At 44.5% G+C, this 13,596-nt stretch overlaps 1 protein-coding gene across 1 annotated transcript in view; it reads right to left on the reverse strand.

Annotated features, from left to right (window-relative positions):
• Positions 1-207: 207 nt before the first annotated feature.
• Positions 208-13,596, reverse strand: part of cog5 (component of oligomeric golgi complex 5) — a 52,005-nt gene continuing 38,616 nt past the window's right edge. The window contains exons 12-22 of the mRNA XM_071901021.2: positions 11,195-11,399; positions 8,832-8,993; positions 8,259-8,358; positions 7,170-7,280; positions 6,198-6,260; positions 4,324-4,427; positions 3,310-3,547; positions 2,992-3,068; positions 2,406-2,532; positions 1,860-1,939; positions 208-1,052 (exon numbers count right to left, since the gene is read on the reverse strand). Coding sequence (XP_071757122.1) covers positions 926-1,052; positions 1,860-1,939; positions 2,406-2,532; positions 2,992-3,068; positions 3,310-3,547; positions 4,324-4,427; positions 6,198-6,260; positions 7,170-7,280; positions 8,259-8,358; positions 8,832-8,993; positions 11,195-11,399 — 1,394 coding nt within the window. The 3' untranslated portion in view covers positions 208-925. The remainder of the gene's footprint in view (positions 1,053-1,859; positions 1,940-2,405; positions 2,533-2,991; positions 3,069-3,309; positions 3,548-4,323; positions 4,428-6,197; positions 6,261-7,169; positions 7,281-8,258; positions 8,359-8,831; positions 8,994-11,194; positions 11,400-13,596) is intronic.

A 13,596-nucleotide genomic window follows, 5' to 3' on the forward strand; every position in this document is an offset into this window, starting at 1 on the left:
TTTTGAAAGCCAAAATCCAATGTGTGCTAAACAGTGAGTCAGTTTTACAGCAGAGTGCCACTGGCTCAGTGGACCAAAGACGAGAGGGTTGTGGGTTCAAGTCCCAAGTATGCAAGTATGTTTTGTAAGCAAACATCCAGTGGAAATATTGAAAAGCTCTCAGGGAACAATTATGAGAGAGAAAGCTGTGGCTGGCTTAGTGCTTTACCATTTTATTCATGAATCATCAGTACTTTTTCCTGCACACAACAACAGACAAGTATATTTTATTTATCGATATTGTCCAACAGATTTGGTCACACAACATAAATTCAGGGAAAGTGGTGTAAAGCAAATTCTTCGCTCAACAAAGACTGTCTTCGTTGCTGTCGATGCCACAAAACATCACTTATTATTTCAGTCAAAATAAAACGGGTCATTTTGGCTGGGATTTCAACTGTGTGCCATGGAGGGCCGAGTGTCTGCAGGTGTTCGTTCCAACCACACACTACAGCAGGTGATTTCACTGATTAGTCACCTGCTGTAGTCTTTGGTTGGAAGGAAAACCTGCAGACACTCGGACCTCCGTGGCACACTGGCTGGGATAAAGTCATACAGTCACAGATGATGCCGTCCAGAGGAGGCTTTTTGTAGTGTGGATATGCTTGACCTAAACCTGATCCCGAGACATGACGCCCTCTCCCTTAAGATACCCTCTCCCGTAACATCAATATGGACGTGTTGTCTGATGAACAGTAGCCCGCAGCAGCTTCAGACACAAAGCTGAGGCATCCGGCTGCTAAAACAAGGAAATAGAGCCGCCATAAAACCCCACTGAGCGGTTTGAACTACCTACGCTGCGGCCTACAACGGGGCGAATGCAGTTCCATGCAGCTCTGCCTGGGCGTTACACCTAAAGCCGCGTCGTCCTCATCCCTCGGTGTCTTCAGGCTCTGGTCTCCTGCGAACCGCTGGTGGCTCTCTGGAGCAGCTGGAGCATGATGGGATAGATGGGCGCAAACTCCTTCCCCTGCCGAGCCCTCACCGACTGGACATAGGCCTCCAGAGCGCCCCTTGGAGGGAGGAGGGAGGGAGGGGAGAGAGAGAGGGAGAGAGAGAGAGAGAGAGAGAGAAAGACAGAGGGAGGGAGGGAGAGAGAGAGAGAGAGAGAGAGAGAGACAGAAACAGACAGGGAGGAGGAGAGAGACAAAGACAGAGGGAGGGAGAGAGAGAGAGACAAAGACAGAGGGAGGGAGGGAGAGAGAGAGAGAGAGGGACAGAAACAGACAGGGAGGAGGAGAGAGAGACAAAGACAGAGGGAGGGAGGGAGAGAGAGAGAGAGAGAGAGAGAGAGAGAGATATCTCATCTGCACTTACACATTTCACCACTAGAGGCCGATCAGTCACCACAATTAAAGTCACAATGACATGAAAAATGCGTTTTTCACCAAGTTTGCTAATTCTTGAGTTTTTATTTTCTTGTATTTTTCTTGTGCTTTTGGAAGGTCCCTTCCTGATAATATATTGAAAACAACATCAAAATGCAGTTTCCTTGTGATTTTAAGCAGCTTTACTGCATGAACCATATCACAAATTAGTATTTTTGCCTGACTCTTTGTTTTTTCTTTTTTTTTTTAAGAATTCAAGGGTCAGGATTTGAATGCGGTACAGTGGCTGAGCTGAAAGTGTAAAAGTAAAAAAAGGTCACAGCAAGAAGGACCCAGGTTTGATTCCCGACCGTTTTCTGTGTAGAGTTTCCATGTTCTCCCCATGTTCGCATGAGTTTCCTACATGCAAATCAGGTGGACTGGAGATTCCGGTCTCCCTAAGAAAGAATAAGTGGGTGAAGAAAATGAATGAATGAAGGAGTGACTGGGTACCTGATGAGGGTGAGCCGGTCTCTCTCGGAGGGATGGTCGTCCAGCCACTGGGAGTACCGGGCGATGGACCACTCTGCTCTCTGCGGGTGACAAAGAACGGTCTATCTGGTCTCTATCTTTTAGCTTTTAGCTTTAACACCATAAAGTCCTTCTCTGCCAGTTACTGCCTGCCCATTGCGATGGAGGAACGGTGGGCGAGTTAAGGTGAAACAAGAGCACGGGTATGAACAGATTTCCAAAAAATCTTTCAAAAACAGGAGAGTGGCAGCAGTCCAAAACACAGAAACACAAGGCAGGACTTGACCTTGATTATAACACGTTTTTGTCAAACACATTTTAGGGCAAACCTTCGTGAGAGTATGAGCATCTTGGTTTTTTTCTTTTTAAGTTTTTGTTGAGTGTTTTTCATGGATTTTTTGGAAGTCTGTTTCTATCCATACCTGCTATATATCCTTCACTTATAGCTGTGAAAACTGTGGGTAGAGTTAGTAGGTCCATGAAGCGTAGTTAGTGTGTGTGTGTGTGTGTGTGTGTGTGTGAGCGTGCCTGGTGAGGTGACTTGAGCTCGGAGGGAGCTCTGGTGAAGAAGAAGTGCAGCAGGGTGCTGTAGGGGATCAGGTCGCCCACAGCTGGACTACTGGCTACCAGCTCGCTGGTCTGGAACAGCAGGGGCCTGCAACACAAACACAACTATGTACACTGCATTTTAAACACCAGTATATCATTGTCAAATTAATTACCTTGGTATAATTACTGTAAACAAATGAGACTCACACCAGTGGTATGTTAGTGTTGTTAGTGGTATTGTTAGTGCTAGTGTTTCTAAAAATTAAGACCACATTTCCCATAATCCCTGTTGCAGATAAACATGTTGGAAGTGATTTGCCATCTGCCTTTCAATAATACCACTTATCTACATATTGATATTAAATTGTATTGATTGATACTGTGATATTGATTGTGCTCTTTGCATGAGATAAAATCACATCTGGCTCTCTCTCTTTATATTACAATTAAGTGCAGATTTCTTCAGTCATGAATCTCTCTCTTGCTACTGCTGCAGTAAAAACACCAATTTGTCTCCACTATGACTCTCTGTGTTCATAAGAATAATGAGGATGACCCTACGTACCTGAAGGAGCGCAGCATACGGTAAGGTTTCCCCAAATCAGACACTCGCCTGCACAGAGGAGCCACTGCCATCTCCATCTGACACACACACACACACACAAGGGTGAGCATACAAACACAGACATGATCATCTAAATTTAAGGCCGTTTATGTTCTGCATACAAGGAAAATTGTTGTAAGCTTTGTGTGAGTTTTCCCGTGTGTCTTTCCAGAGATTTTTTCATCATTTCAAAGAAAGAAATAAAACCCAGAGTGCTCAGCGGGACCGTGGAACATGCGAATGACTCCATAACACCGATCTGTGACAGGTGACCCTCACCTGTGCGAAGTCAGCGGCCAGCCTCATCTTGCCCCCCTCCCCCAGCGGGCGCAGCAGGCTGGCGTGGCGCACGAACAGCTTGATGGCTCTCTGGGCGATGGACTCGGTGCTCTCGTAGATGAAGTCCACGCACTGGAAGTGGCGGAAGTAGTCGGCCATCACCCTGGCGATGAAGCCCTGCAGCTCCTTCATGTAGAGGGAGCAGGGAACGTCGGGCTTATCGGGGCTGGACAGAGGCCTGCAACACACACACACACACACAAACACACACACACACACAAGCTCAGTGTGAGACAGCAGGGACGCACCGGTAACCACGTATTCACTGTTGATACCGGTTCTAAGGTTTAGCTGCAGGTAGTAGGATTATCATGTCAATAAATCACTGTCAAGCTGTGATAGTCTGGAATGAGCATTGTAAACAAATCAGGCCATTGCAGAGAAGATGACCCTCCTAATCTTTTTATTAATTCAATATTTTGCATTTCCACGTGTTTTTCACGACTGGAAGCTTTAACTGTGGTTCGGCTCTGTTCAAAAGATTCTGCTGTCTGTTGAGGCGGCTCAGTTAAAGGCTGCAAAATTATTAAATAAAGAATATATGAAAAATTCAATGTTGACTCCTGCAATTAGGATGCAGTTATTTCTGAGGTGCTGTGCAGAATTTATGGCCTACAAATTAAAGTTACATGTCAGAGAAAATATTTCAACTGCTTCAAACCAACCAAATCTGAAGGCATTTTCTTCTCATTTTCCCTTCCACATGCATTTGTTAACATTTTAGACACTGTTTAACAAATTCAGAGCCATCTGCGTCCGCATGTATCGCAAATCAAAGACATTCACACCGAAACTGTTCACTGCCTCGCTAAATAATTACCATTTTAAAAAGGCCCGAGAGACGCTAGTTAACATTTCTGTCACTGATATCATTTTGACTCGAACTGATGCTTTCGAATGAATTCACAGGAGGAATTCACAGTAATAAATGCGAGCATGAGGGAAAGGACTGACCCCGAAAAGTCTTCCTGGTGTAATGTGATGATGATGGCTTCTATGGAGTCGCTGACCGACTGCAGAAGAGGCTGCACTGCGCTGCTCATCAGGGCCTGCACTCCCTTGAAGTGAAAAATAGTGAAAAAAACAACTGAGTTATATCATACAAACCTCTGTAAAGACACTGTACAATGTAAACCAGGAGAGCTCCAGTGCATCCACACAATTAAACCAAATCAAATTAAGTAAATTGCTCAAAACTTATGGGGATCCTGATTGCCATAGCAACCAGTGTAGTCAGGCGAACAGTTGCTATTTGAGGAAGCAGAAGGTGATTGGCTAATTGATTGACATTTGAGGTATAGGCATGCATCAGCTGTGTGTGTGTGTGTGTGTGTGTGTGTTTATTATGGGAGTGTGTGGGGACATTTGTAAGCGCGCCGTGTAACCATGAAGCAGCATCGCCACTCTGATCTTTTGTCTGTCCCATCTCTCGCAAGATCAAATGAAAATCAATATGATGGTCCGCCAGATTGTGTGTGTGTGTGTGTGTGTGTATGTGTGTGTGCACCTGTGTCTGTGTGTGTGACGGGCATTTAAACCCTTGCGGGCCAGCCAGATAACCTGATCTTCGTTCCAATCTCCTCTCTAAGCTTTTTCACGATAAAGAAAAAAAATCCCATCTGCAGGCTGACTTCGACGGGCCACAGGTATAGGAAGATGACGTGATGCATGTGAGAGTGTGTGTGTGTGTGTGTGTGTAGGTGTGTGTGTGTTCTTGACCAAATGTCCCCACAAGGATAGGAAGATCAGGAAAATCCTCCAAAGTGAGGACATTTTGCCAGCATTTGTTTCTTTAAGGGGCTATTTTTGGGTTAGGGCTTGGGTTTAGGGTCAAGGTTAAGGAATGAATGTCGTCAATGAAGGTGTGTGTGTGTGTGTGTGTGTGTGTGTGCGTTTTCTTGACCAAATGTCCCCACAAGGACAGAAAGATCAGGAAAATCCTCCAAAGTGAGGACATTTTGCCATTTTAGGCTAGTTCAGGCTAGTTTAGGGTTAGGACGTTAAGGTTAAGGAATGAATGTAGTCAATGAAAGTGTGTGTGTGTGTGTGTGTGTGTGTGTGCGTGTGTGTGTGTGTGTGTGTGTTCTTGACCAAATGTCCCCACAAGGATAGGAAGATCAGGAAAATCCTCCAAAGTGAGGACATTTTGCCAGCATTTGTTTCTTTAAGGGGCTATTTTAGGGTTAGGGCTTGGGTTTAGGGTCAAGGTTAAGGAATGAATGTCGTCAATGAAGGTGTGTGTGTGTGTGTGTGTGTGTGTGTGTGTGTGTTTTCTTGACCAAATGTCCCCACAAGGATAGAAAGATCAGGAAAATCCTTCGAAGTGAGGACATTTTGCCATTTTAGGCTAGTTCAGGCTAGTTTAGGGTTAGGAGTTGGGTTAAGGTTAAGGAATGAATGTAGTCAATGAAAGTGTGTGTGTGTGTGTGTGTGTGTGTGTGTGTGTGTGTGTGTGTGTGACAAGTTGGCAAAAAGCTCCATTGTAGTAAAATACCCAAGAGGGCGTTCTTTACTGTGATTATGTTACAGTGAGGCAGCAGGTAAACGGCAGCCGAGTGCCATCTGCAGCGCTCAACTTCCCATTATCACATCAAACAACCTCTTATAGGATACTGCTGCTTTTATATGACAGCTACCAAAACGTGTGTACCGTCTGGAAAGTTTTCTTCAAAGTAGAATTCATGAATAAGTACAAAGAAAAAGGAAAAAACAACAAAGATCTCAACCTAGTTAAGTAGTTTTCAGAGCAGAAGCTGAGCTAGTGTGAAAATACGAACGGCCAAATATAAAGGTGAAGAAGACGTGTGTGTTGCCGGGTGTTGTGATACCTCCAGAGAAGAAGAGAGGGCCTGTTCAGCAGCCGGCGGACACGACCCCAGCCCCGAAATAACCTGCAAACACAAAACGCCAGAGGTCAAAGGTTAACTAGAGCGCAAACAGGATATAATAACCCCTCGTGCCGTGTGTATCCATGAGGTTTTTTTCCTTTTGTTTGTCCGCCATCCCTTTCTTTTTCCATCCCTCCCTCCCTCCATCTGCCTGAAATAAATTCTCACTCTGTTTTCAAACTGTAAAATTTTGATAGCCTTGAGGTTAAATATTTAATGGTGGAATAATCTGCTTTTTTTATGCTATTAATCAGCCCGGCTGCCGCGCCGGGACACACCATGCATCTTTAATGGAGGGGGGTTGAGAGAACACACTTTACCCTTCTCCCTAGTTCTCCCTATTTAACTGCCTTTTTTTCCTTTTACGTGTGTGTGTGTGTGTGTGTGTGTGAGCGCCCGACCCAGGGTGAACTCCTGTGAGATTTTGATTTAAAAGAAACTGCTAACAACAACAATTTCACACCATTATCATCACCGCATCTCGCTCTCTCTCCTCTGCAAACACACACACACACACACACACACACACACACACTTCCTCCCTCGAGCTCTCCCTGCAGAGCATTTACTTTGGGTGATGAGGTGGCAGCGTTATTTGTAGAGTTAATGTGTGTGAGTGTGTGTGTGTATAAGAGATAGAGAGAGTGCTTTTTGTGTGTTCATGTGACTCCTATGTGTTAATGTAATACTCCCATTCCACACACAGTTACAGAGTGTGCTGAATGTGCTGTTCTGTCTGTCATGTTACAGCTGTCGCTATAGTAACTCTTAGTAACTTTACAGGCAGTATGACTTGCTAAGACAGTCTTTTAGAAGTTATCAGTTTCTTGATTTGACTTGCAATTTTGTACGTTTATCTATTCAAAACAACGGCTGACAGACGGACAGACAGTATTTAGTGCAGTAGTTCACCTTTGAGACGGCCTGCTGCAGGCGGTAGAGGGAGTTCACCACGGCGACGTTCCTCCTCTGGCCCTCTGTTAACGGACCAATCACCTGACTGGCATCGCCCTGAGTACACAACTACAGAGTGAGAGAGAGAGAGAGAGAGAGAGAGAGAGAGAGAGAGAGAGAGAGAGAGAGAGAGAGAGAGAGAGAGAGAGAGAGAGAGAGAGAGAGAGAGAGAGAGAGAGAGAGGGAGAGGGAGGATATTGTTCGCACAATTAAGTCTTGCTTGTCTCCCACCAATTAAAAGGATTAACACTTTTTGGCCTTTTTTTTTGCTTTATTTAACAGTTTTACAGTAGAGAAACAAAGGTCCCAGGCCGGATTCAAACACAGGACGTTCCTTAACTAACTGAACCATCTTCCTCAAGGCAGACACTTGGGGTCATGGGGAACAGAGAGAGAGAGAGAGAGAGAGAGAGAGAGAGAGAGAGAGAGAGAGAGAGAGAGAGAGAGAGAGAGAGAGCAGGGTGACTGACTGATTGATACATAGATACAGGCAGACAGACAGATAGAGGAGGAGACAGAGAGAGAAACAGAGAAAGAGTGTGGTATAGGGAAGTCTCTGTACAGACAAATACTGGGTTAGAAAGATAGGCTGACACTCACAGTGAGGGTGTTTTTCACTTTTCCTACAGTTTTATATTATTACCTTGAGTCTATGAAACATACCTGTGAAGTGAGAGCTTACAGGCTGTTTTGGGCATTTCTAGCAGCCAGAAAAAGCCACAGCTCTGACTGGCTGGCAGTACTAAAGGGTCCACCCCCTGCCCCAAACATAAGATGATTGGTCGGCTCCAGTAAAGTCAACCTAATCGTGTTGTGATTGGCCCGTTTCAGATGCATCGTGTTTTTTTTTCTAAATGCAACTTTGGAAAAACAACAAATGGTGCAACTTTCACTTTCTTACTGTTGTCAAGGATGATCCAAGAGTGCAAAACATGAAAAACACTGAATTATCCATTTCTAAAGACACCTCCCCTTTGGGTCAACATTTTAGTATTCTGTCAAAACACACACTACACACACACACACACACACACACACACTACACACCAGCTGTTCAGACTTCACACAGAAGAGCTGGACGGTCTTGGCAGCGTTCTTGGCCACAGCCAGTGTGAGGTTGGGATCTACTGACGCCACATTCAGCTCACTGCAAGAAAAGAAATAAACAGGATTGTTCAGTCCGCTAAAACGACAGCCTGGTGGCTACTTAACAAATCTTAATAGGATCATTTGTTCTCATAAGCTAAACGCAAATAAGCAGTTAAGTATGCGTACTGCTTTGAAGAATACGTTTCAGACAGTACACACGTTGGCAGCCTGAATACCCAAGATGCTCTTTACAGTGATTATTGGTACTACAGACAGAGCGCTCAATGGCTTGCATCACCACTGTATCCATAACAAATACAATATAAAAACCTCCTACAACACCTGTCTGACTGTTCTAAATTAAAGCAATTACAGGCCTTTTCATCCACACACTAGAGCACACTGGCTTGACTAAACGAGTTCATTCAAGTCTATGACGAGCGCTTGAGAAAACGGTCTTTGAACTGTCTTCAGTGTGGATCTGTGGACAGACAAACCATGCAAACCGGCGGAGAGTTGCCGTGCACGAACCTGCTGATGGTCTTGATGATGCTGTCCAGCTCGTCATTGGAGGGGGGGTTTCGCCCGCCCATGGGGAACACGAGGTTGATGGGATCAAACAGGCGAGACAGGGACTTGGAGAGGTAGGCTGCCTCGTACGGCTGCAGGGAGTCCTTCAGAGCCTTCTCTGGGCTGCGCACACACACACACACACACACACACACACACACACACACACAGTCAAAAAGATGCAGGAAAGACAAAGACACACGTACATACACGCAAAGGAAGTAAAAAACACACATGCACATAAGACAGTAATAAGTAATAAGACATTTGTGCAGGAATATGTGCAAATAAAGGAAAACAGCACAAAACCAAACCAACCGTGTTTCTATTGTCTTACTTTAGTACACAAAATATCCACAAATTGCTTAAAATATCTGTGTTGACATTTAGTAATCGACTGATTTACATAACTTGAGGTGAAATGCCACTGTGCCTTATCCTATTCCTATTCAGTGCAGGAATGATACTAGAGGTGTGTGTGTGTGTGTGTGCGTGTGTGTGTGTGTGTGTTGCCATCATCATTATCTCATGACTATTTATCATCGTTAGCCAGTATGTTGATGGATGTGTATAGTGACTCTTGAAGCCTTGGATGCCTGCTGTCTGTCTAACATATGCTGTGTGTGTGTTTGTGTGTGTGTGTGTGTGTGTGTGTGTGTGTGTGTGTGTGTATGCCGAATACCAAAGTGGTAGACATATGCACAAGCATCTGCACACATGCTCCTGTCATTAACGCACGTGCAAAGACTGATAATTTATTAACTTTGCATTCACAATCTCCTTTTGCCCTTTCTAGCTACTGTTCTGGCTACTTTCTATCATTTCTTCAATCCCTCTCTCTCCACCTGTATCATTCCTCCATCTGCCAATCTCTCCTCTATTTCGGCTCCTACACTCCCTCCTTTCACTGTTTTCCTTTACCTCAGTCTATCTTCTACCTCTCTATCCCTGGTGTTTCCCTGCAGGTTGGTAGCTTCCTCCTCTGCCCTCTTGTTCATTGGCTAGATCTCTCCTTCCTCACACCTCTTCTCTCTCTCTGCTATCCAGTTCTTCTTCACGGGCCGAAACACAAATGCAAATGCACACACAGTGGCAGGGAAAGCAGCAGCTTGGACAGTTGAGGGGCGGCGGTCTGCCTTGAGGTTTGAGTTGCTGGCTTGTGAGCAAAAGGTCACTGGCTCAAATCCACCAGACCGGAGGGAAAAAACTGTGTGGGGAAAGTGAATGAGGAACACTCTCGCCTCGCTCAACACCCTCCTCCTGTCAAAGTGCTTTCAAGCACTTAGCAGTTCCCACTGTTCCAGCTGAGCTGCTCAGTGGCCAACAGTTGGTACTGGGTGTGGATGTGTAGCTGTATGGATGTGAGGCAGAGTGGTGCTGACAAAGAGCATGCAACTTTCCTTGGATAAATAAAGGTTAAACAAGTACCTTGCTCAAAGGCACAGCGACAATAAATAGTTGTGAAGGGAGAGGAGAGCATGTCTCATTTACTTTCCCCAGCCGGTCCAGGGATTTGAAATGACAACCTTCTGGTCACAAGCTTGTTTATTCTAATGTCTATTGTAGCTGTGGCTGATAAGTTAGTCTAACCTGCTGTACCAGCCACTTTGGCAGGAAGCCTAAAACATTTTTATTCTATTCTAAAAATAATATTTGGGTTGTAAAACAACAAAAGTGGCAAGTGAATTTTGGGATTTACCAGCCACTGGGCCTGTAGACAAAAAAGTTAGTTTCCTGTCCCGTAGCAACTGATAATGTAATGACTGCTGCATAATGTAATAACTTGTTACAATGTAATAACATGTCCCTCTAAATGGGTTGAAAATGTAATAAAACCTGTTACTGTATTCAATTCTATCACATTATCACATTAACCTGTGATTATTACTTCATAAGGGGTGTACCACATTTTTAACTGACAATGTAATAATAATACTGACTGATAATGTTATAACCTGCAAGAATAAGAAGAATGTAATAACTCAAATTATTATTATTAGATCATCAGTTAAAATATGTTCACTAAAGTTTCAGGGACAGGAATCAGATTTGTTTCGACTCTCTTGCTGCAAAAACCTCTAACCTGGCAGGATGGCAGGTTACCAAAACTGTCCAATAAACAAGCTACTTGTGAGTCCACGTGTCTTTTGTTTACAAGCCCTGGTTCACTTGTAATTGCAAGTGTGAACCGAAATGATCCAAATTCAAAAATGCTACAAAGTAAGCTTTTCTACTATGGTTCGCACCAAACAGAACAAAAACTGTAGGTGTGATCGCACCCTGAAAGTGACTCCGATTGTGATTCTGTGTTTGCATCTGCTCACTTGTAATCCTGCTTGGCGTGGGTGAAAAGGTCCTGGCCGTCCGTCTCTGTGGCGGAGACGTCCAGCGCGGCGTCCATCCCTCCGCCACTTGTTAGCGCCCCCTGCAGGCTGGCGCTGTACTGCTGCAGGCGGCGCCACAGCTCGTTGTACAGACGCAACAGCTTAGGATACTCTCCTTCCACCGCCTGCTTCAAGAAGGAGGAGGCTAGAGAGAGAGAGAGAGAGAGAGAGAGAGAGAGGGTGAGGACAAAATTCATTACATATGACAACTTTGAAGGGAGGAAAGGATGAGGAAAGAGAAAAAGGAATAAGATTAAACGTAAAGCTTCAACAACAGAATGGGGGCACTGGGAGAAGAAAGAGAAGAGAGAGCAAACGCATTTAATTTCAGAACGCGCTTCATTACATCCGACTGCCTTGGAGAGATGGAAGGGCGAGGAAAAGAGAAAAAAAAATGAGGAGCTATAGTCAGGAAATTGAGGGGACATAGTGATGTTTCTGTGTCACTGGAGGGTAAAATCTCTGCCTAACCTAAACCATTTCCTCCCAGTTTTTGTCAATTATGAAAGAGAGAGAGAGAGAGAGAGAGAGAGAGAGAGAGAGAGAGAAGAAATAGAGAAGAGAAAGTAATATGGAGCCATATATACTGTCTGAAATGCTTCCTTACATGTTGACAAACTCTCCTCTCCCACGCACACCACCCTTCTTCACTTATATTTGTCATAGTTTGTGAGCACACACACACACACACACACACACACACACACACACACACACAGCATGATAGAGAGAAACTACAGGTTGGTCAGTATAGTGGTAGCATGAAGCCAAGTACGTTAGCAAGCAGCCAAATCCGCCTCTCCTGTTCTCACTTTGTTATTCCCTCTAATCATAGAACTCCCTCCTGCATAACTGGGCCTGAAACGCCTCCATGTGATCTGTGTGTGTGTGTGTGTGAGAGAGAGAGAGTGAGTGTGAGAGAGTGAGTGAGAGAGAGAGAGAGAGAGAGAGAGAGAGAGAGAGAGAGAGAGAGAGAGAGAGAGAGAGAGAGAGAGAGAGAGAGAGAGAGAGAGGATATTGTTCGCACAATTAAGTCTTTCTTGTCTCCCACCAATTAAAAGGATTAACACTTTTTGGCCTTTTTTTTTGCTTTATTTAACAGTTTTACAGTAGAGAGACAAAGGTCCCAGGCCGGATTCAAACCCAGGACGTTCCTTAACTAACTGAACCATCTTCCTCAAGGCAGACACTTGGGGTCATGGGGAATCGAACCTGGGACATTCCCATTACAGGTTGGTCTCTGTAACCATTAAAGTCATCTTTACACAGATCTTTTATACCGGGTTATTGGTGGATCTGAGCCGGGTTTGATTTGTGTGTAAAGACATCAAACCGGAGAAGGGGGATTAAAGTAACCTGGCTCTGATCCGCCTCAGGACCGATGAGAAAAGCAGGAGAAAAGCCAGACCTGGTTCTGTGTAAAGCAAAGCCAGAGAAATGCCTGTGCGAATGCCACGGTAACCATGGTAACCATCTCTCGCCACAACAAGCGTTCCATCACCTGTGTGTAAGTTGGGCTATCAGCGGGAAGCCGTGGCAAACAGTCAATTGCCGTCGACTCGAGGTGAGAGAGAACCGCAAAAAAAAACAAAGCTAGCTTGATAGAGACTATGAAGGCCAGCAGCAGCAAGAGGGGCAACAGCTGGAGCGACGATGAGACGAGGTTATTGGTTATTAGAAAAGAAAAGGGAAATTAAAAAACAAGTCGAGGGGACTGTGAGAGACTAAATGCTTTAAAAACTAAATTTGGAAATGTTAAAGTTGAAAATGTTAAAGCTTTTGGTTTTGATTCAAGCAGCAAAACCAGAAATATTAACAGAAACATCTTTTATCTACAGGACGTATACATGGCCTAGTTTTAAAACAACATCACACAACAATCATCCACGAGATAAACAAAGTTGACTTATTGTTGTCCGAGATACACTGGTCCTCGCGGATCCGCCTCCCGCAGTGTAAAGATGATAATAAAGGACGCTGGTGGAAACTGATCATAATTAATTCTATCCTGGCTCTGCTACAGCAGTTTTAGCCTGGTCAGCTGTGTAAAGATGGTTTAAGACACCCTGCTGCCCCTCTTTTACACACTCCCTCCCTCCTGGGTCCCTCCTCTATTCATATTATACACCTTTCAATGCAAAATATGATGCAAACTTGACGTGAGAATGTATCACTGCAGGAGTGTGTTTGAGTGTTTTATTATTATCATTACATTAGTATTATTTTATTATCAGAGCACTCTGAACCTTGCACTCTACTACTGGCTATGAGTAATGTAGGTCATCCAGGAATTTAAACTTGTGGGATGTGAAAACACCAAATGGTCATGGCAGGCTGCTGCC

Source organism: Centroberyx gerrardi, chromosome 24 (genome assembly GCF_048128805.1).
Source record: "Centroberyx gerrardi isolate f3 chromosome 24, fCenGer3.hap1.cur.20231027, whole genome shotgun sequence".
Taxonomy (NCBI): domain Eukaryota; kingdom Metazoa; phylum Chordata; class Actinopteri; order Beryciformes; family Berycidae; genus Centroberyx; species Centroberyx gerrardi.